The sequence below is a fragment of the Doryrhamphus excisus genome, linkage group LG5 (genome assembly GCF_037039965.1).
Source record: "Doryrhamphus excisus strain RoL-2023G ecotype Guam linkage group LG5, RoL_Dexc_Guam_v1.1, whole genome shotgun sequence".
Lineage (NCBI taxonomy): Eukaryota > Metazoa > Chordata > Actinopteri > Syngnathiformes > Syngnathidae > Doryrhamphus > Doryrhamphus excisus.
Genome location: NC_136361.1, coordinates 23731604 through 23758300, shown reverse-complemented (window position 1 = coordinate 23758300; position 26697 = coordinate 23731604). Strand labels below are relative to the sequence as shown.

At 45.3% G+C, this 26697-nt stretch overlaps 1 protein-coding gene across 8 annotated transcripts in view; it reads left to right on the top strand.

The window, feature by feature from the left end:
- The window catches only part of triob (trio Rho guanine nucleotide exchange factor b), a 71293-nt gene that overhangs the window by 39373 nt on the left and 5223 nt on the right, over positions 1–26697 (top strand). For 6 of the 8 annotated variants that reach the window (XM_058052917.2, XM_058052921.2, XM_058052915.2 and 3 more), the window contains 36 exons: positions 1809–2004; positions 2496–2662; positions 3956–4075; positions 4288–4386; positions 4473–4565; positions 4722–4871; positions 4968–5082; positions 5310–5425; positions 6511–6633; positions 6871–7065; positions 7400–7515; positions 7883–7949; positions 8391–8500; positions 8576–8645; positions 8857–8946; positions 9078–9170; positions 9285–9396; positions 9763–9953; positions 10028–10129; positions 10629–10768; positions 10925–11024; positions 14434–14686; positions 19462–19748; positions 19833–20003; positions 21305–21400; positions 22036–22184; positions 22279–22345; positions 22471–22574; positions 22672–22741; positions 23046–23135; positions 23209–23301; positions 23378–23428; positions 23593–23670; positions 24318–24509; positions 24592–24769; positions 24939–25792. In XM_058052917.2, coding sequence (XP_057908900.2) covers positions 1809–2004; positions 2496–2662; positions 3956–4075; positions 4288–4386; positions 4473–4565; positions 4722–4871; positions 4968–5082; positions 5310–5425; positions 6511–6633; positions 6871–7065; positions 7400–7515; positions 7883–7949; positions 8391–8500; positions 8576–8645; positions 8857–8946; positions 9078–9170; positions 9285–9396; positions 9763–9953; positions 10028–10129; positions 10629–10768; positions 10925–11024; positions 14434–14686; positions 19462–19748; positions 19833–20003; positions 21305–21400; positions 22036–22184; positions 22279–22345; positions 22471–22574; positions 22672–22741; positions 23046–23135; positions 23209–23301; positions 23378–23428; positions 23593–23670; positions 24318–24509; positions 24592–24769; positions 24939–25792 — 5298 coding nt within the window. Of the gene's footprint in view, positions 1–1808; positions 2005–2495; positions 2663–3955; positions 4076–4287; positions 4387–4472; positions 4566–4721; positions 4872–4967; positions 5083–5309; positions 5426–6510; positions 6634–6870; positions 7066–7399; positions 7516–7882; positions 7950–8390; positions 8501–8575; positions 8646–8856; positions 8947–9077; positions 9171–9284; positions 9397–9762; positions 9954–10027; positions 10130–10628; positions 10769–10924; positions 11025–14433; positions 14687–19461; positions 19749–19832; positions 20004–20716; positions 21163–21304; positions 21401–22035; positions 22185–22278; positions 22346–22470; positions 22575–22671; positions 22742–23045; positions 23136–23208; positions 23302–23377; positions 23429–23592; positions 23671–24317; positions 24510–24591; positions 24770–24938; positions 25793–26697 lie in introns of those variants that run through there. The other 2 variants (XM_058052922.2, XR_009119880.2) reach the window with 2 other exon arrangements.

Below are 26697 nucleotides of genomic sequence, written 5' to 3'. Positions count from 1 at the left end.
TCACTTGTTAGCATGGTAACGCCATAGTGTATACATTCACTGTGCTCAGTTGTTAGCATGGTAACTTTATAGTGTATACATTCACAATGCTCAGTTGTTAGCATGGTAACTCCATAGTGTATACATTCACTGTGCTCAGTTGTTAGCATGGTAACTCCATAGTGTATACATTCACAATGCTCACTTGTTAGCATGGTAACTCCATAGTGTATACATTCACTGTGCTCAGTTGTTAGCATGGTAACTTCATAGTGTATACATTCACAATGCTCACTTGTTAGCATGGTAACTCCATAGTGTATACATTCACAATGCTCACTTGTTAGCATGGTAACGCCATAGTTTATACATTCACCATGCTCAGTTGTTAGCATAGTAACTCCATAGTGTATACATTCACCATGCTCACTTGTTAGCATGGTAACTCCATAGTGTATACATTCACCATGCTCACTTGTTAGCATGGTAACTCCATAGTGTATACATTCACTATGCTCTGTTGTTAGCATGGTAACTCATTAGTGTATACATTCACTATGCTCAGTTGTTAGCATAGTAACTCCATAGTGTATACATTCACCATGCTCACTTGTTAGCATGGTAACTCCATAGTGTATACATTCACTATGCTCACTTGTTAGCATAGTAACTCCATAGTGTATACATTCACTATGCTCAGTTGTTAGCATGGTAACGCCATAGTGTATACATTCACCATGCTCACTTGTTAGCATGGTAACGCCATAGTTTATGCATTCACCATGCTCAGTTGTTAGCATAGTAACTCCATAGTGTATACATTCACCATGCTCACTTGTTAGCATGGTAACTCCATAGTGTATACGTTCACCGTGCTCAGTTGTTAGCATGCTAACTGCTTTCTTTCAGCTTTCTAATGGAATTGAAAAAAGCATATTTTTATTTTTTTTAAGAACTTTGCTCACCCGCCTTTTTTTCAGATATTTAAATTTTCATCTTAAATAATCTTTGTACATTCTCTTCATGTAGTTTTTGTTTTCAATGTATTTTTTAGTTTTCTTGTTAAAATAATTTTTTAGACTGTACTGTGGGCAAAAATCCAGCCCTCAGGCGAGACTTTGGACACCCCCGTTTAAATGTTTGCTTCAACCTGTAGAAATATTTAAGATCTTATTTTCTAGACAATTGAACAACTTGCCAAAAGTGATGAATGGTGGAAACAATGTAGATGAAGAATGCAGAGTGGCCGCTGTGTCATGATTCACTGTGATGCTAGTCTAAGACAAGCGCTGACATCTGCTTTACCAGCCGTGCATCGTCAGAGTGAGACGCTATCTCGTCTTACGGCAGACATTGTGCCGTGTCGACTTGGGGTGCTTGTCTGGCTGGAGGAGTTATGACAACTATTAGCACTGAGAATGTCGTCTGTGCATGAATGAAAGTTTATGCTTGTGGAAATATTTGAGTCTCCCATGCGTCGATGTGTCCCATGAAATATTTACAAAGATGGCAGCGTCTGCATTCATTTAACACTGAAGCGAGGCACCGTGAAATATAATGTTTTGGTCTGGTTGCTAGCGCTACAATAACAAGCTTCGGTTCGCAGCCCTGCTAAATAGCGATCCGCCAAATTTGGCACATCGGAGTCGTACCTATTAGATGGACATTGATTTGCCAAGCCGCCTGTCCACGTAGTAACACAGACCACACGACGACATTATTCCCATAGTGAGGAGTCCAGAGTCCATTCTGAACAACTAAAGTCTCCAAGTACGGATCCAAGATTGAGCAGCTCCGATTTACTTCAGTCGTATTTCCTCCGCCTATAGATCATCTCCGATCTGGAGTCATGGAACGAGGAGCTGTCCCAGCAGATGACTGACTTCGACACAGAAGACCTGACGCTGGCTGAGCAGAAGCTCCAGCATCATGCAGACAAGGCCCTCACCATGAACAACCTCACCTTCGACGTCATCCACCAAGGCCAGGAGCTGCTGCAGTACGTCACAGAGGTCCAGGCGTCCGGTGAGTCAGTGGTTGTGGAAACACATCTCGGGTGCACATGAGCAAGGCAGCTGACCCTCGCCAGCTGCTCTTCTAGCACTTGAAAGATGCAACTCGACAAAACCCAACATCCACGTTCAGACTTAATTGGTCCCGCAACAGAAGTTGTGGACTTAACAATGCACATTATGACCACCAGATGGCAGTTTTGTGTTTCACGTGTTTGTGGCAACTATTTTTTTTTTTCGCTTTTACTTTTTGTTATATTTTTGTCATTTTTAGAATACAACATTTGTTTCAATGCAGTTATTAACATCTCAGAGTGTTTATTCGGCCAGCAAATATTGTAACATAAGAAGACTAACGGTCTGAGTACTCAAGCAAGGACTCCTGTGACATCTGCTAACATGAATCATTCATATTTTATTTTGCATTTTATTTCCGGTGTTATAAATCAAAGGTGAATGAGTAATAATAATAATAGCATTCCATGTCATCCGTGTCTCGTTCAGGTGTGGAGCTGTTATGCGACCGAGATGTGGACATGGCCACGCGGGTTCAGGATCTTCTGGAGTTCCTCCACGAGAAGCAGCAGGAGCTGGATGTGGCTGCCGAGCAGCACCGGAGACATTTGGAGCAGTGTGTCCAGTTGAGACACCTCCAGGCTGAAGTCAAACAGGTACGGCGTGGCCCCTGAAGGGGGCCGGCGAGTAAAGCCATTCACGATGTAAATGAGACCCGTTAAACCTTCTGACGTGTAAATGTTTGGATAAAAAGGTTCTTTTACCGGGGGGAGGGGGGCATTTAATAGCAGGTCTTGCCTCAGCCTACCGACCGTGATGTCACAGCCGGGTCTGTCTGTACACGACCGTGGACTGATGACTCACCTCTTGCCAATGTTTCCCCTTCCTGTCTTGGTCTCTCTTGGCTTTTTCTATCCTTCTCCACTGAATGCTTTTATGTGGTGCAAGGCGACTAAAATATTGAGACACGTCTTCTATCTTATCATGATGTGTTTTGTAAATCCTTGATCTTAGCAGCTTTCCATCATGTCCATGAAGGCATGCTTGGGTACATTTGGTGTGAAAATACTCAAGAACCTTGACATCAAGGGAAGGAAGAATGGTTGTGAGCTAGCTGCTATCGTCCAACATCATTGATCATGGACCTCACAAATGATCATCTGGATGACTCTGCCAGATCTTGTAGAAAGTCATTCCAGGAGTTGACGCTTTTATTTTCACGTCTGGTTGGTGGTCCAATGTTGAAACGCAAGGTTTTATTACAAAAAAATGCAAATACGCATAGACCACAAGTGACACGTTTATTCGTGTGTGAAGTAACTTTTCAACGTGAAAATTAGACGGACAGCTGATCGTTCCTGGCTGGTATCATAATAGCTGCATAGCGGCAACACAGCCAACATTAATTACAGCCACACTAAGACAGCAAAGCACATATGCGATGAGATGAACAACACGTGATGCGATGCGTTTGTGATGCTCCTGCATCTCAGGCCCGCTTGTGCAGCTTCGGGTTCTGCAGCAGCAACCTGCCTGAGAAGCTACTTCATCTTTTCTTTTGCTTTTTTATGGCACGTCAGGGAAAGTGTAGCCACATTTTACCTGTGGTTACGTGCAACAGACTGGAATGGACTGCTTGTATCGCAGTGCCAATATCTGACATTTTAGGCCGATACTGCTTTTTGGGGGGTTGATATCGGATTGATATCAATACTGGAGTGGGACACCCGGAATATTTAGAGCATAGAAATCACATTTACAAACTTCTAAATATGTTTTTATACTTTTTCAGAGACCTCTAGATATGAAATAACACCCCTATGATCACTTCCACACTTGACGTCAATAATAAGAGTTAAGTTGTAGCGTGGTGGGGGTAACTGCAGGTTACTTCCTGTTGTGAGTGTATATCCGATACGTCTGTCAAATATTGTGTGTGTGTCTTTTAGGTGCTGGGTTGGATCCGGAATGGCGAGTCCATGCTGAATGCCGGCCTGATCACGGCCAGTTCGTTACAAGAGGCTGAGCAGTTGCAGAAGGAGCACGAACAATTTCAACACGCAATCGAGGTAAAAAGAATACAAAAATATTTCTGTACCAACATTAATATTTCATATATATTAGCAATTATTAACACTGAAACGGCCGTGAATGAGGATCCAAAGAAATGAACAGGCCAGATCCACAATTAATAATAAAGTGGGAGGGTCCACCGAATTTGAATTAGGAGCAACCGCTGTTGCATCACCCGCATAACACGGTTCTCTTATCGCCCCCGTAGAAAACCCATCAGAGTGCACTTCAGGTGCAGCAGAAGGCTGAGGCGCTTCTCCAGGCTAACCATTACGACATGGACATGATCCGGGACTGTGCCGAGAAGGTCTGTCCCTCTTACGGTGCCACTTGTAGAGCCACAGTTTGACTATTCGACTGACGCCAAGCTCACCTGTGTGCATCACCTTGAAGGTGGCAGACCACTGGCAGCAGCTGATGCTGAAGATGGAGGACAGACTCAAGCTGGTCAATGCTTCTGTGGCCTTCTACAAGACCTCTGAACAGGTGTGTGCGTGTGTGCGTGTGTGTGTGTTGGACTGGACGCCAAGTCACGTGTCATGTGAAAGGATGTTAGACGATCCCAAGGAGGGTGTTTGGGGCGAGATGGTGGAACTGGATGATGAGACTGATGAGGATTTCTGTGTTCCGGGTCCATCTCAGGTGTGCAGTGTGTTGGAAAGCTTGGAGCAGGAGTACAAGAGAGAAGAGGACTGGTGCGGGGGGGCTGATAAACTGGGCCCCAACAGCGAGTCGGATCACGTCACCCCCATGGTCAGCAAACATCTGGAGCAGAAAGAGGCATTTCTCAAGGTGGGAAGCACCTAAGCACCTAACTACTACTATTTATGTACAGGAGAGGTACTCTAATGAATGTCGGTCAGTCTCAAACTTTGTGGCCTTTTCCAGGCGTGCACGTTGGCCAGACGCAATGCCGATGTCTTCCTTAAGTACCTGCACAGGAACAGTGTGAACATGCCTGGAATGTTGTCCCACGTCAAAGCTCCAGAGACTCAGGTTAAAAGTACGTGGAACCACGCTTGATCTCATCACTACAGATTTAGCCGTTTTTATCCTTTCAGTATCCACGTTTACATGAGGAGATTTTCCTCTTTCCGAATGGAATCTTTCCGAATGACGCACCAGAAAGCAGTGTATACATGGGAAGGAATATTCCAATCTCTCGTGTGGAATATTGACCCCCTCGAGGCTGGATGTTTATTTGATTGTATTTATTTCCCCCCCCACTAGATATCCTGAATGAGTTGCTGCAGAGAGAAAACCGAGTTCTCCACTTCTGGACCTTGAGAAAGCGAAGGCTGGATCAGTGCCAGCAATATGTTGTGTTTGAACGCAGCGCCAAGCAGGTGAATGGGGGGGGGGGGGGTCATTGTGTGCAAGTATACTGTACTATACTATACATTACATAATACAGTAAGTGACCTTCCTGGTCATTGATCACACACGTCTTTGATGCGTCGACTCATGGATCAATAAGTCGCCATGGCCATGCAGCCTCCATCTTATTTTGACTCTCTTTCACTGTTGAGTTGTTGTTTTTTTCTCTGTAATGATAGGTGTCTTTTTCAGGAAGATGTGAGCTGGGAGACATTTGTAACAATGACAGTCGTAAGGAAAGCTATGATTACAGTACATGACCCTGGAAGCGCACACGCTGTGTTTATTACAGAGAATCACCACATAGCTGCCTATCGCTTATCTTGGCCTTCGGGCTATGCAGAAACATCCGCCGTAGGGCGGCGATGTCCAAAGTACGGCCGGCGACTTGATTATTTTTGACCCCCAAGAAATAAAATTGGGGAAAGAAATTGTAATAAGGCACAAAGTGGTGAAAAATTCATTCTGTCAATTAATAACAGACAAGGCTTTGGTTTTAAATATATGTAAATTGCTTTTAATTTGCTTTTTTATAAAAGAAAAAATATATATGGCCCCCAGCATCCTTTGTTTTTTCTTTTTATGTGCAGCCCTCTGTGGAAAGGTTTATGGTTTATAATTTGCATTATGTAATTGAACATCACTCAAACTTGAGATGCAAACAGTTCACGGGTTCTTTTTCGTTTTTTTTTTTAAATGCATCATGTTCCATCTGGTTGAAATCCACCATGTTGATAGAGCAGCGCCGCAAATGTCACTTTACCGCTCCTGTTAAATAGCGCCCTCTTGTGGTGTTGGGGTAACAATGCAAACATGGAGCAACACATTGACTCCAAGCATTTAAGTCCACATGAAGTACACTTGTACAAGATTATAAAGAAATGTGTGTACAGTATATATTACAGTACATACAGTATATAGAGTATATAGTACAGTACAGACAGTATATAGAGTATATAGTACAGTACATCCTGTACGCTGGTGTGCAGATGTACAAAGGTATTTGAACAGGAATCCCACAGGAAGTGTAACGTGTGAGTGGGTGTTTCCGCAGGCACTGGAGTGGATCCACGACACTGGGGAGTTCTACCTGTCCACACACACATCCACTGGCTCCAGCATCCACCACACGCAGGAGCTTCTCAAAGAGCATGAAGACTTCCAGATCACCGCTAAGGTTGTTTTCCCTTTTCCATTCTACTTCATGGTGTATTCTGCTCGGAGTGATATTTTGTTTGCACTCTCCTGCACTCAGCTGGGGGGCCCATTCACAGGGTGACATATTGTTCTGTGTCCACGCTGTGTCACCGCTATTGTGTTGGAGAAGCAGCTAGTATGCCAATCACTGAATCCCCCCCCCCCCATCTACCTTTCCACCTCTCTGTGCCCTCCCCAAATGTGCCGCTATTGACAGCAAACCAAAGAGCGCGTAAAGCTGTTGATCCAGTTGGCTGATGGGTTTTGTGACAAGGGCCACGCCCACGCCCTGGAGATAAAGAAATGGGTGTCCTCGGTGGACAAGGGCTACAGGGACTTTTCTCTCCGTATGGACAAATACAGGACGTGCCTGGAAACGGCGCTCGGCATCTCTTCTGACTCCAACAAGGCGGTGAGTGTCGACCAGTGAAGATCTTGTCAGACGTTCTGGTGGATGAATGCGATGGCGGAGATTTAGCTGACATCGGCGGCTTTTGTTGTTAGACCTTAGATGTTAGCCTAGCGGGTTGCCAAAAGGAGCTAGGAATTATACCGTAAACCACAGGCCTCAACTCTGTATGTCAGAAACGATGTTTCATTCCCGCCTGTTGTAATGAGCTGGGAGAAACGGAGAAACGAGAAACGAGTGCAACACGCTGCTGTAGGTGTGGTGGCTGGTGAAAGGCTGCCAGTGCCATTGTGCACGACATAATAGGGACTGTCTCGTTTTTTGTTTTTTTTTACAGAGTAAAGAGCTACAACTGGACATCATCCCAGCTAGCGCTCCGGGGTCAGAGGTCAAGTTGAGAGATGCTGCTCATGAACTCAATGAAGAGAAGAGGAAGTCGGCGAGGAGAAAAGAGTGAGCGCCGCGTTCCTAAGACATCTTATGACGGCACCAGCAGACTACTGAAGTTTATCTGTTGATATTCCAATTAATTGGTTTCAATGAAGCTTTATCAAGCGGTGGCACGTGCATAACAAAATGTGAACATTGGAGTTTATTCTTTCTTTATTTTATTTGATCTTGATCTATGCCCAATGAATCTGAGCGGTACCGTCTCATTCCCACTTTGCCACAATACCCAGCATGACATGCTAGTCACGTAAGGAGCTGTGTCCAACATCGCCTGGTTGCCCGCACCCAACTTCCACTGAACCAAAGGATGATGATGCAAAGACAAGATGATATTCATCTGCCAATCTAATAATTGTCTTCTCCCTTTCAGGTTTATAATGGCTGAGCTGATCCAAACGGAGAAGGCCTACGTCAGAGACCTGAGAGAGTGCATGGATGTAAGTCCAGTCCCAGATAGAACCATGCAGTCACTTATTACACATATGGAAATCCAACTGGGGAAGATTCCTTGTATTTTTTTGCAGAGCAGTATTTCCATATAAAAATGTTGTGTAATAAACAAGCTGTGGCGACGCTCCATCTGTCACACACTCATGTTTCAAGTGGGGGCCAACATATTCCAGCACGAACACGTACACATGAGCCACTGATCAGTTGTATGAGCCACAGAAAGTTAGTTACAACTTTACAACGCCAGGGGGAGCCCTGTAACAGATATTCCTTACTTACCCGTTACTATGTCACTACATAGTTTTATTTGTATGACAGTACTTCTTTATTTCAATTATGAAATGAAAAACCATTAGATGCATATATTTTATTATATTTGTGGGTTCATGACCACAATATGCATTAATAAGCCATGCGCTGACATGCAGACATACCTGTGGGAGATGACCAGCGGTGTGGAGGAGATTCCTCCAGGGATCGTCAATAAGGAGCACATCATCTTTGGGAACATGCAGGATCTCTACGAGTTTCACCACAAGTCAGTCATCTTTATTAGTTCTGATCCGTGGTGGAGATGACCATAAACGCTGATCATGGGTCCATCTCTGCACAGTATCTTCCTGAAGGAGCTGGAAAAGTATGAACAGCTTCCAGAAGATGTGGGCCACTGCTTCGTCACCTGGGTGAGTTGTGGTTGGACTTGTACATGTTGCTCTTCAGAGGATGCTCAAACATTGAAATAGTCATTTTGTCATCTGGTTCATAATGCGCTTATCATATCCGTAAAAACGAACGAGTCCACGGTGCTGCCTGTTGCACTACTGATCACATCCGGACGGTATTCAAAGATTTTTCCAAGACTTTCATCTCAGGTGTGCTTCTTCTCCCACTCAGGCTGACAAGTTTCAGATGTATGTGAACTACTGCAAGAACAAGCCGGACTCCACACAGCTCATCTTGGAGCATGCCGGACCATATTTTGATGTGAGTTGTATAAATGCAATGACCTTCGGTGTGATTTTAAATATCATAAGCTCGTCTTAAAGGCAATGTTTACTGTGACATGATTATATGTAGACAAACGATGACCTGACAGATGCGACTTTCCTTCACAGGAAATCCAACAAAGGCATCGTCTGGCCAACTCTATCTCCTCTTACCTGATCAAACCAGTCCAAAGAATCACTAAGTACCAGCTGCTTCTTAAGGTAAAATAAAGAAGCACATTCATCTTCACTCTTTGCTTCTTCTGCCCCTGCCTTACACGACAAATATATATATCTATATATATGAATATGGTCCTTTACATGTTTATATTGTAGGAGCTACTGACATGCTGTGAGGAAGGAAAAGGTGAGATCAAGGATGGCCTGGAGGTGATGCTAAGTGTACCCAAGAAAGCCAATGATGCCATGCACCTTTCTATGCTGGATGGTAGGTTGAAACACAACTACACAGTTACCTCATTCTTAGGACCGCCTTTCTTAACAAAAGTATGGGGATGACTGATAAAGGTGCAACGGTAACGCATGGTATGGTGTCTACCTCCGTATTTGGGGATATATTGTCAGTCTGGGTTTAATACGTTTTTGTATGGAAAGAATGAAACTCAAATCTGTGATTTTGTGCAGAAATAATTTGAATTTGTTTATTATTTAATTTATTTTCTCGCACATCAGTAGCCAGTTGCCACTTCCCTCACTTGAAATATGTCATGGGGCACATGTGGCACATGCAGGCGTCTGGCAACCCACATGCTTGGACAGACAAAGAATCCAACCTTTTGTCTCACGACTTCAGGCTTTGATGGGAACCTCGACACCCAAGGAGAACTGATACTTCAGGAGTCCTTCCAAGTTTGGGATCCCAAAACCCTGATCCGAAAAGGTCGTGACCGCCACCTGTTCCTCTTTGAGATGCTGCTGGTGTTCAGTAAGGAAGTGAAAGATTCAAACGGACGCAGCAAGTACCTCTACAAGAGCAAGCTGTTTGTAAGCAACCCACCGTTTCATGTTCCATCTGCTAGTCGGCAATAGAGGCTTCACTACAATGTTCTTGTTCTCAGACATCAGAACTCGGGGTGACGGAACACGTGGAGGGGGACCCCTGTAAGTTTGCCCTGTGGGTGGGTAGAACGCCGACCTCGGACAACAAGATCGTGCTCAAGGTGAGGTATAAGTCAAATTCTCATGCACAGTCGGCGTCAAAAGGAAAGGTTGCATGAAGCTCTGGAGCTAACCCCCTAGGTTGGCTGTTTCTGCAACTTGTACTCCAGAGTGAAAAATAAAATACCCGGAACAAAATGCAACTTATGTATGTTTTTGTCTACCTAATTATGCATTTTTGGCCTTGTGCGACTTATAGTCCAGAAAATATGGTACTATTGAACTGTTGTGGGTAAAACTGTGTGTCTGTTTCATTGTACAACGTGTGATGGAGATCTGCTCCTTATGCAACATGCCATCACTGCAGCCTCGGTGTTGCTGGTGTCAACGCGAAGGCGGGAGAGCAGGATGTGTCAGTGACGTTAATTAGACGCTGACAATAAATGTCTTTCAGCGGAAAGCTGCAAAAGGAAATTATTTCTTCCTTTAATCTCCACTTGGCTGACTCCTAGGTGGGTGTGCTGTTATTTGTCATTGACTGAAGTCGTTGCTCTGTTCAAGGCTTCCAGCATTGAAAACAAGCAGGACTGGATCAAACACATCCGCGAGGTCATTCAGGAGCGAACGGTCCATCTGCGAGGTGCTCTGAAGGAGCCCATTCACATCCCCAAAGCCACCACGGCCAAACATAAAGGCAGACGGTAGGCTAACAGGGCATGGCTTGTTTGCCGCACTCATTATGACGGCGTGCGCTAAAACAGCAACTGGTTTCTTCCATTGCACGTCGTTAACACAGCTGGACTGTGTTTCCATCAGAGGAGCAGTACAGCCACATGATATTGTTTATCCACTTGCAGGGATGGAGAGGAGCTTGACAGCCAAGGAGATGCGAGCAGTCAACCTGACACCATCTCAATCGCCTCACGGACGTCGCAGAACACGCTGGACAGTGATAAGGTAGAAAAACACACAGATGTACCGCGTATGCGGCAGCAGTCCCGGTAGTTGAACGTCGAGATGTTAGTGGCGCTCTTAGCCATGTTGGTATGCCGAGATGAGCAGAACTTGGAATGAATGGACACATTAGGCTTCTTTTATTCTCACTGGTTGCATTTCACAAACAAACACTGTGTATGGAAAATAAGACGCACGCAAAGTAAGTGTAAAAACATTTGACCTCATTGAGTCATTCTAGCCAAGATAACACTTCACTATCCGCCATTTTATAGTAGAGAGATCAGACTCATGGAAGACTACATTGTTGGGATTATAAAAGCATATGAATACATATTTGGTATTGAAAGAGTTAAGAAGTCATGAGCAATAGTCAACCAAAATAACACATTGTCCTAGCATGACAAGTAATCTTAATAAATTGACAAATAAGAATCAAATTAAATACAGTAAAGTCTCGTTATATCGATATCGGTTAAAACGAATTACTATTTATTACGATACTATTTTCATTTCCCGGCAAATTTCTAGTCTTTCATGATATAATTAGCTCCATTAGTACGATACACGGTTATTATGATAATCCGGTTACTAGGATGCCCTTTTCATCTCCCGCCAGCCAATTTGGTCTGCTTATATCGATACAAAAGCAGCTTAAATCAATCTTTGCTTAAGGATTTCAATACCAAAAAAGAACACGGCGAACGGCTGCTTCCAGTCAACTTTATTTTTCACACTTCCACCACCAGAGTGCAGCACACACAGCGGAAAACACCCGTCCCTCGCGCCTACCCCTCCGGGTGGCAACACCTTCCCTATCGATAGTTCCGGGGTGAATTATGTTCCGGGGGAATTATGTCCCGGTAACCGGTAATCACTACAGCGTAAGTTTATTTTTATTTACTGTAGTACAACATTTATTGTAGTACAAAAGCATGCTAGATACGCAATCCATGAACTCAAGGAGAAAATTACATGCCATATCAAAGATCCGCCCACTTTTAATGCAGTTCGGCGCAGGATCGGATATATGGATAATCCGGTTATATCGGTATTTTTTCCGACTCCCGAGAATATCGATATAACGAGACTTTACTGTAATGCTGGCAACGATAAAACACAATAATTGGCTTAATAAAGTGCAAAGTGCATTCGAGATTTTCGGATATGCCGAGCTCGGATGTGGAATGTCATTATCGGCCATATATGTCATTTCTATGCCAACATAGATGGATGTTATCAGACCTCGCTATCGTCAGTGTGTTCCAGATGTTGTTCCATGGTCAGTTTGCTCACATTTCAAATTAATTTTTCATTTTTCAAACAAACGTGTCGACAATGTCATTTTTACACGTTCATATTTTGCCATTCCACCTCCAAGGATAGACGAATAAAAGATAAAGATGTGTTCACAGCATTCCATCACGGGTATCCTCTTCATCGACCTGCGGTTAGCGTAGCCCGCGGACATGCCAGCATGTCTTTGCAACACGTTTCCTGTGGAAGTGTCGAGTGACAGTCCATCTGTGACGGAGATTTGATGCAGTGTGCGCGTCTAAGAGAATTTCACCGGGAGCAGGGACAGCCGACTCCAGTTATATCTGGTAATCGCGCCACAGAAGGCTTGTCCTCCCACGCTCGGTATGAGCAAAGCGAACACACTCATACGCGTACACACCGCTGCAGTCGATATCAGTCGATACTTTCCAGTCAAAGTCGCTGCAAAGTGAAGCCATGCATGTCTGCTTCATGCATGGTGACCTCGTTGGCGCTTAAAACTCAGTTCGTGTGTCCAGCAAGAATCTGATCAAGTGTTCGTAGGTTTAAACCTGGCATGAATGCACCGTTTAATTGTGCACAATCGCACATGCAAATAGATATTCCGGGTCATCTCCCAGCCTTGAATGCATCTTTATCCCTCTGTGTGAGGATTCTGTGTGAAGCCTCTCATTCAGGAGGCGGCGACACTGCCGTGTTTGTGTGTGTTTTTTTGTATGCGAGGGCTCATGTTCCTGTGTGCATCCGCTTTAGTGACTGACTTGTGTGTCAGCTGCTTCAGCCTCCCACTCGCAGAGGATGCTCGCCTCTAATGCCAGACAGGAAAGAACCTTTTAAAGTCTTCACCGCTTTCTCTCGACCCAAGACTTCCAAAATCGAGACTGTGGCAACTCACCTCACTGGAGTTTTTCCCACTCCATTCCTGGTGGATTTTTGTTGCTGAACTGCCATCAGCGCGACTTTCCGGAGGATAGTTCATAGGCAGCGATGGATTTACTTTACTGAATAGGATTGATTCCCACTTCAATAGAGTGCTGTTTACTATAGAGAAGTGGATTAGCTTAGGTTCGATCCCAGTGAACGTCATTCTAGACAGTTGGTGTAACGGACCGTAGAGTCAGATCGCTGTCAGGGTTTTGGACGCTTTGGGACTTTTCTTACAATGAGGGAGTGGAAAACAATGGAAAAATTGGAGGAAAGGATCGCTCATCCCGTTTCTCAGCTTCTCAGCTCCCTGGCTTTACCTCACTACCAAAGGGTACGTTGACAATCATACCGGTACCGTTGATGTGGTCATCACGTGTAACGCCTCAGCAGTGGTAAACCTTGCATGCATTGATATGTTCATTTTCATTGAACCATGTATTATGATTGTATTATGATTATGACTGTACTTTACAGTCGTGCACAAATCCCAACGACATCAAACTTCCTTATATTTTGCTCCTCGTGTTACTGAAAAGATGAAGGCTCGTTGCATGCCGGCACACTGCAACCACAACATATTATCAAATGAATGCTGCTCTGACAGGTTCAATTAAAGTAGTAATTATGCAACCTGTAATCAGGAGATCCATGTTTGAATCTCCATCGGAACATCTCTGTGGGGTTTCTTATGTGGATTTTCTTTAGGTCTCCTCCCACACTCCAAAAATATGCTTTAATCGGAGCTTCTAAATTGGCCAGAGGTGTGAAGGCGAGTGTGAACGCTTGGTGTATGTGACCTTTGACCTGAAAAATCACATATTTATTTACTTGGTAATTGATTTCCTTTGTTTTCTCAGCGGTCAGGCAGTCAGAGCGGAAATGTCAATGTGGTACTTTGTACTAGCATGGAAATGTGCTTTACTTTCTGTCCATATGACGGCATATGACCAGGTCCATATGACCGAAATATGAAGGGAGAATGTCTTTTCCTGCTGGAACACACTGGGATGGACTTGGGGTGTCCATTAATATCTACTGTCCCATATTGGCATAGAAATGACATATTGGGATTGTCTTTTGTGCCACTCAACGGGTCTAGAATTGCTGATGGGCAGCCATCTTGCAGTGCCTGTGGGGGTCAGTTCTAGAAAAGCTTCGTGGAGAGCAAACATCCAAAGATAACAGCAGACTTTTCTTTCTCTTTCAGCTGTCCGGCGGCTGCGAGCTGACGGTGGTCATCCATGACTTTGTGGCCACCAACGGGGGCAGCAGTGGGGAGCTGACAGTTCGACGAGGCCAGACAGTGGAGGTTCTGGAGCGGCTCCACGATAGACCGGACTGGTGCCTGGTCCGGACCACGGACCGCTCTCCTGCCCAAGAGGGCATTGTCCCCTGCTCCATGCTCTGCATCGCACACTCCAGGTCCTCCATGGAGATGGAGGGTCTCTTCAATCACAAAGGTAGGGGAAGGCCCCAGACCTTGATGGATGCTGTTGTCTTGGCTCACTGGGAGCCCAGTATGCCCAGTGGAGCCATCTAAGTCACTGATGGTAGTCATCATGTGGTGCTTTAAACACAAAGAAAGACGTGTTAAAAAGACGTATTTAGATGTTTTTTTCAACCCAAATGCCAGATCCCAAAGACACATTAATACATCTTTTAGACGTATCTATATATCTTTTACATTTTATAGAAGAGCCATGATTAGTGGTGTTTTAAACCGTAAAAACAGCCACAAGGTGGCAGACATGCATTTGCTAAGAGTCTTTTCCACGTATGAAAGCATTCGACTGCAAGGCGGAAGTGGAAAGTCATGGAGCCGTGCAGCGTGCAGACGTTTACTGATTGAAACGAGATGTCATTGAAACGAGAACATGCGTATGTTCAGTTCCAAATGTGAAAATTGGAACTAGTGTATTATTTTGATGGAAAACAACCATTTTTGTGTTGTTATGTTGTGGCGTAGTTGTTTCCATATTTTGGCTAAACACCGCTATATGGCTCCATTTGTGTCAAAGTGAAAGTTCTGCTTGAAATGTAACCAAAGCTTTTTTCTCGTCTTTTCTACACTTTTTTGATGCTTTATTGGTAGAATTACGTAAGTTGTATATGCGTTAGGTACGTTCATATAACCTTAGAACACCTAGAATGTCCTATGTGCCTTGAAATATCCTCTACAATGGCGGGGATGTCTGGCGGTGAACGACTTCATGGTAAACAACCATGTGACTTTGTGTGGCTTTAGTTTACACGTCTATGTATAGGCTCGGTGGAAACGCATCATAGGCTGTTGTGTATTTTGCTGTAATGGACCAGGAAACGAGGAATACACAAAGAGAAAACATTTTAAAACGTTGTTTGTTTCCCATTCCATGTTGATTGTTACACATAATTTATGCCATACTTAGCTGATGGAAAGATTGTTTAAAAGGCTGGCGGCTCCTGCAGCGTTAACCAGGAACATAAATGTTCACAGATCCAACCATCAAAGCATCTGTGTCGTCTTAAAGAGTGGGTGAGTGCAGGAGAGCTTGTTTCTATGGCAATGTGGAATACAAATATTGTTTTGGCACCTTCATAAGAGGAGGCTGTGTTTATTTATGAAATGATATTGGAAGTCACAGCTTGGGAATTAGCTGAGCGTTTTCCTTATGTAGAAATGGAAGGTGAGAATGCCTATCTTCCGGTGCCTATCTTCCTGCCAGCAGAAGGTCTGGTTTTAGTCTTTAGTCTGCTTTTCATTGGTTGCCTTCTTTCTATGTTTTATGCGACCTTGAGGAGACGTTTTGTAAAGGAGCTCTCCTCAAGCTCCTCGACAAGGATGACAAAAGGTTTATCGCTCCTTTGTGTTTGCTGGCCACCGTGTAGGCCACTTTGTTCAGCGTTGCAGAAGTGTGACCGTTTCGGGGATTAGAGTGAAAAGCTCCCCAATTCCTGGAAGCAGGGAATAATTGGTGGTGGAAGTCACTAAAGGTTATAAATAAAGGTAGATCTTCCACACAATGTGTTTGCACGATGCAATCTGAGTGGTGTAACCACTGTTAAATTTAATCATGTTAAATAATTGAATTTTTTGAGTAAATTAATTCATCATTTTTGATGAAAGAGGTGACCAAAGTTAAAGTTAAACAGTCTGTGTGGCCCAAAGGCACTTCAATAAAGTTGTTGGAATTTCAGACATCAATAAGAGAACATCCTTGACTGTACGCTTCTTTTGACTGCACTTTATGAGGTTGCGCTGCTCGGATTTCATAACTCTATCTATATTGGTCTCAAGGCGTCGTGCACAACTTCCGTGCATCCTCGTGCTTGTTAAATATGCACCCGCCCCCTCGATCTGAGTAGGTGTACCCACAAAGGATAATATGGTCCATGCACAGCATGTTTCCAGACATTCCCTTGGAACACACACAGCGGAGGCTCGCCCAATGTCCTCGTAGCAACCCACTCATGAGGGAGGGACGGGGGGAGGGAGCGAGGGATGAGGGAGGGAGAAACTCTCTCATTCTGCATTGGACTTTTTATTTTTCCTCACTCTGGACTTGACTTCCTCGGTCCACGTATTTATGGAAAGAAGTGACATTTTTCGCAAGAAATCATTTGAATTCCAAGTTGATGATGTGAGGGGTCGCTTCATGTCGGACTGGTTGGACGTTTTTGACTGACATGGCCCATGGGATCCAGTCTTTAGTGTCTCTGTACCCATTTTGCCCCATGGATTCAGCACAGGGAGCACCTTCGCACAACTGCAAGTTCTGGCTGCTGGACCTGGGTAAGGCGTTTAGACTGACAACATACGGCACTGTCACTTAATGTTGATGTTAATGTCCGACATTCCATGTAAACGTAAAGCAAGGCTATCTTGGGGCAGGTGTCTTCTACTTTACCGTCCTTGTCAGCAGAAGGTGACGCAGCTGAATAGAAATGGATGTGCTTCTTACCTTCATCGCGTAGACATGGAGAGTCTAAAAATGTGAGCGTGTTTTGACTTAAGAATGCAAAGCGAATGCTGTGTCCACTCCCTTATCGCCCATGCCAACTACACGCCCTTCCTAAATGTGGCTGTTGGTGGTGAGAGCTTCTCAGCATGCATTGTCCTCATGTCTAGAGAAGAGCCAGACAACCCCAGAGGAACGTCCTCCTCTCTTGGAGCCTCTGCTTCCAAAAAGCATGTCTCCAACCCACACCAGCCCATGTAGGCGCGCTTCTACCACATCTCCTACGGAAGAGAAGAGCCCACTCAAAGACGCTCCCCTGGTGACACCCTTGGAATCGCAGGCATGCTCCTGCAGAATTGGAGACACTTTTCGGATTACTCCCCTCCATCCTATTGTGGGACACCGACCTGCAGGGTTCAAGTTCTGGCAGTTTTTAGAGGAGCGTGAAATGATGGCTTGTGCTACACGCCATTTTGTGTATTTATGGCTGGATGTCAGGGATATCGTCTCACTGTTGGACTGTGGAAAGGACGCCTAGCAACTCATCTCTCCATGCTGACCTTTTACTATGCGCTCCGGGTCCTGATATTCCAAATTGGATCGTTTTTGGTTGGCTAAAATGGCCTCTAACTTGAATCAGCACCAAAGTATGCACTCATTTTTATTCTCATAGTTTCCTTCTTGCTTTCTTCACTGACAGATCTTGGCTTTGCTTGGCTTTGCTTTTTTAGACGAGAGCATAGTCGCCTTGTGGAGATACATCCAATGACCTTCCAAACCAAAAAGGACAAAGGTCAAGCCCCCTATGTGGATGAGTGTGTCCTCAGAGGTTATTTTCTGCCAAGCCTTAACCACCACCCACGGGACATGAAAGGGGACCTATGCTCATTCTGGGCCCTTTGTATTGGGTTCTGGACTCCTAAGGGGCGGATACACACCATAACCCGCATCGAAAGCTTTCTAGATCTTACAGAATCTGCACCTATTCCAGATGGATTTCGGTCTGTTTTCATTTTTTCATTTATTCCACCTCCAGGCACGTGATTCAAACATTTCACATCATAAGAATACATCAGGATGGAAAGCAGCATGGTACCACAGCAGTCTCATACGTGACGACAGAATTCCATGCAAACATCTAGAGTACAGGTTCTCCATCTTGTCCCTTTTAGGCCAACAGCCTCCTCATACCTCGCCTGTGTTTCTGTCTTGAACTTCGCTGATTCATGCGTAACAAAGTCAAATATTGCAGGATGAACGACTGTCATCACTGCATGACTGCGGCCGTTTAACATGGAAAAATACTCCCTAAAGTGCCAGGCTACTGCAAAGCATTCAGATCTGTAGACGCGAACCCTCATCATACCCGCCGGCTGTTCGAGATGTTCCGTAACTTGAAAGGTCACATGACGTCAACAATCATGTAGGCGTAGCTTCTGAGTCAGCGTCGGCCCCGTACACACTTTACTTGTGCATCTTGACTCGAGCGCTTCCTGTGCCAAGTGACAAGTTGGAGCCTTGGTTCCGCTGCAGCTGAGAACAGCATGAGAGGCATTTCATTACTTTTGTGGTACAAAAGTACTTTTCATGTACCACATCCATCTTTCATTACTGATGTACCACATTCATCATAAAAGTTGGTCAAAAGGAAGTAGAAATAAAACCATGTAAGTAAATATTCACAGCAATAATGAAGTGTTCATGTGTGGAATATAAAATTGTATAAAATCATTCCATCGGTGAACCGTGAGAGCTTCAGCGGGACTCATCCCAACGTACGTACGTGTTACATTTACATATACGTACCCTCCATCCGAAATTGGATGGAGGGTCGATTTCTTGCGACCTGGCTACGTTCAAGGTTTTCCTGGGTAGCATCTAGGAGCACGTAGGTCGGGGTGTACCCCCCCCCAAATGTTGTATGGTATCAGAGTTGGGTCGACATTGCGATAACGAAGGTAGACTTCAAAAACACAGAAGATGGAAAGAGAATAAGAACAGAGGATATTTTTTGAAGCGTGCAGCATGTCCTTTGTCCTGAATTAATGTTCTCATCACCACACATAACAAAAATAGAAATGACCACCTACGTACGCCTCTGGGAGCCGACTTGTATGAGAACAAGTTGGGGATCTTGGGTGCGAACTAATGATGCTTATCGAAATAAATGTTGTCTGTATGAAGTCCGCCTGCTGAGCCAGACGAGCATTCATGCTGTTGTGTTGAAACGGATGCCATGTTTACGAAGTATTCATTTGCAAACTAACAGATTTCCTCTTCTCCCCGCCCACCTCCAGATACCTTGTCTGTGTCCAGCAATGACACCCTGCAGCCGGGCTCCAGCCACACCCTGGGGCCACACAGCTCCCCTGGCCCTAAACGCCCCGGGAACACCTTAAGGAAGTGGCTGACCAGCCCCGTTAGGCGACTGAGCTCCGGCAAGGCGGACGGTCATGTCAAGAAGCTGGCTCACAAGCACAAAAAGAACCGTGAAGGCACCAGGAAGAACCTGGACGTGATGCAAGGCCCTCAGAAGGACTCTGACGACAGTGCTGCCACGCCACAGGATGAGACGCTGGAGGAGGTGAGAAGAGACTGAGCAGGTTCCTCTGTGGTTGGACTTTGACCAATCATCTGGAGATGTTTCTCTTTCTCCTTCCCCCTCCAGCGCATGCGTAACGAAGGCCTGAGCAGCGGCACGCTGTCCAAGTCTTCTTCATCCGGCATGCAGAGCTGCGGGGAGGAGGAAGGCGAGGAGGGGGCTGATGCTGTCCCGCTTCCTCCCCCCATGGCCATCCAGCAACACAGCCTGCTGCAGCCGGACTCCCAGGATGATAAGGTGGGTCGGCACGGAACAAGTCCACAATGGTCGGGACTTTTATTAATCAAACCACAAATAGGACGGCCTTTTAATTGGAGCCGAGGTTGTTATTTCCGAAATGTGACACCCTGTGGTGCGTAACAAATAAGTGGGCTTGAATGAGGATTTGGCGTGCATCAGAAAGTCAAAAGAAAAACAAAGTTCTCTTTGTCCACGTGGCAACAGAACCAATGTTGTAAAATACCCACACTGCTCAGTTATTTGCTTTTGTAGATCAGCGACCCAATAGAGGCTTCAATTGGAGCATTTATGGTACATTAAAAAAACAAAAAATGTTCTTGTCATTCCTTTTTTCGTCTTTTTTCTTATATTTATAATATAAAAAATCCTACTTAGAAGGTCGTAAACAGGATAACTAAGTAGATAATTATTATAATAAGTAAATATATGAAAAACTAACTGTAATTATTATATTATATATAGCTACAGTATATGCCCCATTGGACATGAGAAATATCGATATCATTTTTTTACAGTACATTTGTTCATAGCCATATATCCATGTTTCCTATTTAAATTGATTTATTCATCCATTTTATCAGCACATTTTCACTTTTTTTATTCTACGTGTTCTAAAAATAGATTTGTAAAAATCCAAATTGCTTTGGCACTAACCATGTTTCCTTTCTTTTCCTCTTATGTTCTCCATGGCTGCATGTTCTGTCTGTCAGCATTATGTTGATTTCTGTTCTGCCTCTCTTCTTTCCCAGTTCCCTTATCTCTCCATGTGAAGACCACCTTCATCCCCACGCCTTTTTTTTTTTTTCGTCTATCTTCTTGACTTTTCCTCTGACGATTGACACTAACCCTCAGAGCGTTGTTACTACGTATGTTGTTACTGAAACGAATACTCCATTGTCCATGTTCTCATGAGGCTTATGGGACCGCCACTTGCCTGCCGTTGTGCCTCAAACTGCCCCCGTCACTGATGGAGTATTGAACAACATCCATCTTTGTTTTTATTTGAGCAGCTGAGCCAACCCCAGAGCATGCCCTTTACCGTGTTTCCCCCAAACCGACCTGTGATTGGCCCCGATTTAACCTTTTTATTAGGGACCACACACCCGCCAGGTCCTTATTTGAACATGTGGAGTGTCGGGGTCCGAACCCTCCACTGGTGAGCGCGATCACAAACACAGAGAGCAGCAGCCACTGAAGCTTCAGGGCTTCTGCATGCATGAAGATGTCAGGATTAGTTCATCATCGTATGTCAAATACAAAAATCATCTCCTTCTTCTTGTTTCTTTTTTGTTTGCCAGTCCGCCACCCGCTTGTCCGCTCGGCCCAGCAGTTCAGAGACTCCCAGTGCTGCTGAACTGGTCAGCGCCATCGAGGAGCTGGTGAAGAGTAAGATGGTGAGAAATATGTGCGCATGGGGTCCGCGTGCGCGGTGTCCCACCCGTCATTTGGGACGGTTGGGACTCGTGCCTGCTGTCGTCTTTTCCAACAAACGACCATTCCACTCACCAGCGTTCCCAATGCAAACATTTCCACTGGCCTTACGCTGGTTGAGTGTGTCTGGAGGCCGGATGTTTTTCTTAGAAAATGTGGTTTCCTGTGGATCAAAGCGCTACAAATACCTCACCGCCACAACATGAACCATCAAATACGCAGCTGTAGTATTACTCAGGGCCATTAGTGGATATTTTGTCAAGTAGTTTAACCGCAATGAAGTGACAACAGGAAGTGAAAGAAAATACGTATATCAACTTGGCGTTGTCCATTCCTCCAGAAGTATAACAAGAGAATAATAAGACGTCGGAGGTCACACAGCTCTCATCCAACCACAGTAGGTTTGTGTTTGTGACAGAATAGGGCCTTTCCCACAACGTTCCCACAAGGTTGGACGTGTCGAATTGTCCACAATGTCTTTCCAAGATGAAGACTTAAAGAGGAAGTAAACCCTACAATTTAGTTGAGTCTAAAAGTTAGTGTTATGTTCTCCTTCCTGTCCCTCCATCTGACCGCCCTCTGCTCTCCACCCCTGCAGTCCCTGGAGGATCGTCCCAGTTCTCTGTCCGTGGAGCAAGGTGACAGCAGCTCTCCTTCCCTCAACCCCTCCGACAACTCCCTCCTCTCGTCCTCCTCGCCCATGGACGAGGTGGACGAGCGCAAGTCCGGCTTTCTCAAGAGAAGACAGTGAGTCTCGTGTTCTTCTGAACACGGCCGACTATTGTGTGTACTTGAAGCCAATATTTATGATATAATGATTGCTTTCTCTTGTTTCTTTTAGTTATGTCTTACTGGAGCTGGTGGAAACCGAACGAGACTATGTCAGAGATTTGGGATCAGTAGTGGAGGTAGTATGAGCCCAAGTACTGTAGTATATATATATATATATATAGTAGAGCATATATAGTATATATATGATCTTAATGTGCTGTGGAGTTGAAAATGTTCAAGGCGGTTTCTCCCCCCCCCCCAGGGTTACATGAGTCGGATGAAGGAAGAAGGCGTTCCAGATGACATGAGAGGAAAAGACAAGATGGTCTTTGGAAACATCCATCAGATCTACGACTGGCACAAAGAGTATGGCCATAGCCTTTATTCCTTGGCATCCGGTATTCATCATATTTGTCTAATATCCTAATGTGTCTTTTTATGAAATCGTGCCTTTTGTCCACAGCTTTTTCCTGGCGGAGATTGAGAAGTGTTTGGAGGATCCTGATAGACTTGCTTCTTTATTTGTCAAACAGGTATACTTTACACCGTGTATCTCCATGGTGGGGCGGGCACCCCTGGGGACAAGACAGTACTCACAACAGGTTGTTATTGATGCTTGAATGATGCTGGTGACAGCAACTCATACGGTGGTTTGTACAGCCAAATAAAAGATTATTAATAGTATTTCATATCTGGGGGAGGAGCATAATAGGAAAGAATTGACAAGCCCTGATAGCTAAAATAAGATAAATGCTAAACCATCAAATGTTTATGTGGCTAACGGATACTTTTATTTTGTGCTATTTCCTCCCACATCCTGTTTTTTGCGTCCTGCAGGAGCGGCGCTTCCACATGTACATCGTCTACTGCCAGAACAAGCCCAAATCCGAGCACATTGTGTCCGAGTACATTGACACTTACTTTGAAGTAAGCGTTTCAAATAATTGAGCAACATTTGTTTTGAAGGCCAGATGGAATAATCCTGCTATCTGTCCATCAGGAGCTTAAGCAGCGTTTGGGACACAGGTTGCAGATCACCGATTTGCTCATCAAGCCTGTCCAACGCATCATGAAGTACCAGCTACTCCTCAAGGTAACGCGCTGCAACGTGTTTGTTTTTACGCCGCATGGACATTTTTGCTGAAGACTTTGTGTATTATCATGACTAGGATCTTCTCAAGGTCTCTAAGAAGGCTGGAGTGGATTCTACGGAGCTGGAGGTAAGACTAAATGCTCCGTTTCTAAATACTACTTTGACCATGTCTGTTACAAAGTAGGAGTAGCTGTTAAAACAAAAGATGATGTGGCCTACTGAAGGATGTGACATCACGCATGCATGCAGCCGTATTCTTGAAGTCAGTTTGCTTCTCTTCCTTCCTTCCAGAAAGCTGTAGAGGTGATGTGTGTGGTTCCCAAGCGCTGCAACGACATGATGAATGTTGGACGCCTTCAAGGCTTTGATGTAAGACTGCTGTCAATAGTTGGCTTTGTTTGAGCATCTGGGAAATGAATGGCGGGCATTTACGTGTATGACATGGCCTCCGAACACGTGTACAGTGGCGTTGTTAGTCGTAGGTGAAATGAAATGGCTGGAATTGTTACATGGACACAGAAACAAATGTATGTACAAATGTATGGATGGATGGATGGATAATATATGTAATAATATAATAAATAAACGTATAATAATAAATAGTGATAATAATAATGTGGTGAATAAATAGATCTAATATGAACAACAATGTACAGCGTAAACCGTAAATTGCACAAATAATTTAAATAATTTTGAATAAATAATAATAAGTTTTTTGTGTGCATGTGGGCAGGTAGATGGGCTTATTCACGCACATTGTATTCATATATTGATATTTATAAACAACGTGGTGTCCAATCATCACCATAGTTATCGCTGACATGAAGGTTGGGGTCGTGTTAGGATTTATTTGTACCACCTTTCATAACTTTGATATTGTACTGTTATTCTTTTACATGTCATCTAGTAGTCGTTGTAGTAGTGGTAGTTTTGTCATTGGCCACAAGGTGTCAGTATTCACTACTTCACCCCCTCCCCTCCCAAGACTTGACACTCTGCTCTCCTTCTATCTTTAGGGTAAAATTGTAGCACAGGGCAGGTTGCTCCTCCAAGACACCTTTTTGGTTTCAGACCAGGATGGAGGACTTTTGTCCAGAATGAAAGAGAGGAGAGTCTTCCTTTTTGAGCAGATTGTTATATTCAGTGAACCCTTGGACAAGAAAAAGGGCTTTTCTACTCCTGGCTACCTCTTCAAGAACAGCATCAAGGTTAGTCTGTTCCTACGAGCTTTTGGTTCTCACCATTCCTGTCCTCCTACGGCGCTCATCTCATCCCATCCCACCATGGCAGGTGAGCTGGTTGGGTCTGGAAGAAAATGCAGAAGACCCCTGCAAGTTCACACTGACCTCCAGGTCTTCTGCTGGTAACGTGGAGAGGTACGCCCTCCATTCCACGAGTCCTGGAGTCAGTCAAATCTGGATCCACCACGTCAGCCAGATCCTGGAGAACCAGCGCAACTTCCTCAATGGTGAGAGAGGTCCCAACATTAGCAACTCAAAGTGGAAATTGGAAATGTTTGACTGTGTTTGTTCTGCTGGTGACGAGTCCAGGGTCGACCCCGCCTCGCGTCCAAAGTCGCTTTAGTTGAAATGTAAACATTGGATGAAAACCAGTAACTTTTCATTTTCCTGCCACAGCTCTGACGTCCCCCATAGAGTACCAGAGGAACCACGTGGGGGGCAGTGGGCCTGGGGGTCCACCCAACAGTAGCAGCAGTGGTACCGGAGGCCTTCCAGGAGGCAGCAGCTCCACCAGTACCGCCAGTCTGGGTGGAGGTGGAGGCGGCGGCGGCTCTGGAGGATCGGCAGGCAACTCCTCCTTGTGTGGTCCTCGCTCTCGACCCTCCAGAATTCCCCAGCCGTCTTCGCGTCTCCCCCAGCCAGTCCACCACCACCACCCCCCGGGCCCCGAGGGGCCTGACAGATCAGCAGGTACGTGGTCACCCTGCCACCCTCAGTCCGGCCCCTCTAACTTGTATCCCGGCAACCCTTCAAACGGCCAACTGTTGGATTCAGAGGAGCAAAAGATGGAGTCGGATGCCAGCAATGGAGGCGGAGCTAACAGCATCAGACCGGCAGGCAAATTGGAGCGAGGCGTCAGACACGGTTCGGGAGGCTCTGAAGAAAGCCAAAAAGCAGCCGCCATCCCACAAATGGCGGTCCCTCCTCTGCATCTGGCCCTCAAGAACCCCCGCGTCAGGACAGTCTCGCCTCTGGTCTCGCCCCAGTCTCCTGGAGGAGAAAAGGACGCCCTGGTCCCATCCAGCCCCGCTCATAAGGGCAACCCTTTCTGGCCTACGGTCCCGCCAGTGCCTGCTTCTCCCACCCGGCGACCGAGTTCCTACGTGGGGGACGGTCTTGGCGGAGGGGAGTCCTTCATCAGGGGGATCCCTCCTCATCACCGCCACTCCGCCCACAGTAAGGATTTGGACCGCATGAGCACGTGCTCTTCCACCAGCGAGCAGTCCGTACACTCCACCCACAGCAACGGGGTAAGGACAGGTTGAGGTCTTGGCTCCGGAGAAGCAACCCGCCGCCACTAACCCCGCCTTCACTGACTGGCCGCTGTCAGTCAGAATGAGAATGGCTTACAGCGACGACTCCGCTGGAGATTAACGGCTAGCCGAGTGCACTAACCTCAGCCAGCGTGCGAGTGAGACCAGCATTTGGTTCTTCTACTAACAGAAGATCTCATCCATAGAGCCTTTCCACTTCACATTCTCTTCCGGCTTCGCTGTGTGTGACCTTGACCTTGAACATCTGACAAGCATCGTCTCTCACCTTTTCCAGTCATTCTTCTAAGAAGGAATCCTAATCCCGAACCAGCTCTAACACACAAACGCCTCTTTGACCGCATCACATCCTTTCCTTCCTCGCCCAGCCTAAGTCCTCCAAACGTGGACTCGTGTGTTTCCACGCTGATTTAGGGGTCACCCCCACGGAAAGGTTTCAGGTCCAAAGTATTGGATCTTTTCAGCCTCCCATCCACATGGAAACGGCCTTCCGGGTGTCCTGAAACTGTATTTTTTGGAAAACGGCTTCCTCTTATATTTTATACTCCAAAATGACTCGCAGTAATTCCACTTCTCCTAAATTTCGATCAGCCTTGGGAAGCGGAAGACGGATTTATGCATGCGTTCTTCCTGTATAGTATAGTATAGTATAGTATAGCATAGTATAGTATAGTATTGTATAGTATAGTATAGTATAGCATAGTATAGCATAGCATAGCATAGCATAGTATAGTATAGTATAGTATAGTATAGTATAGTATAGTATAGCGCCACACGTAGGTGAGCCTTGTGTATTACATCCTTTCCACTCGGTGATCCGTTCCCGTGTACATGTGAGTACTTCCCACTCCGGCAGGAGCGTTTCCATGTGGACGGGGGCCCAT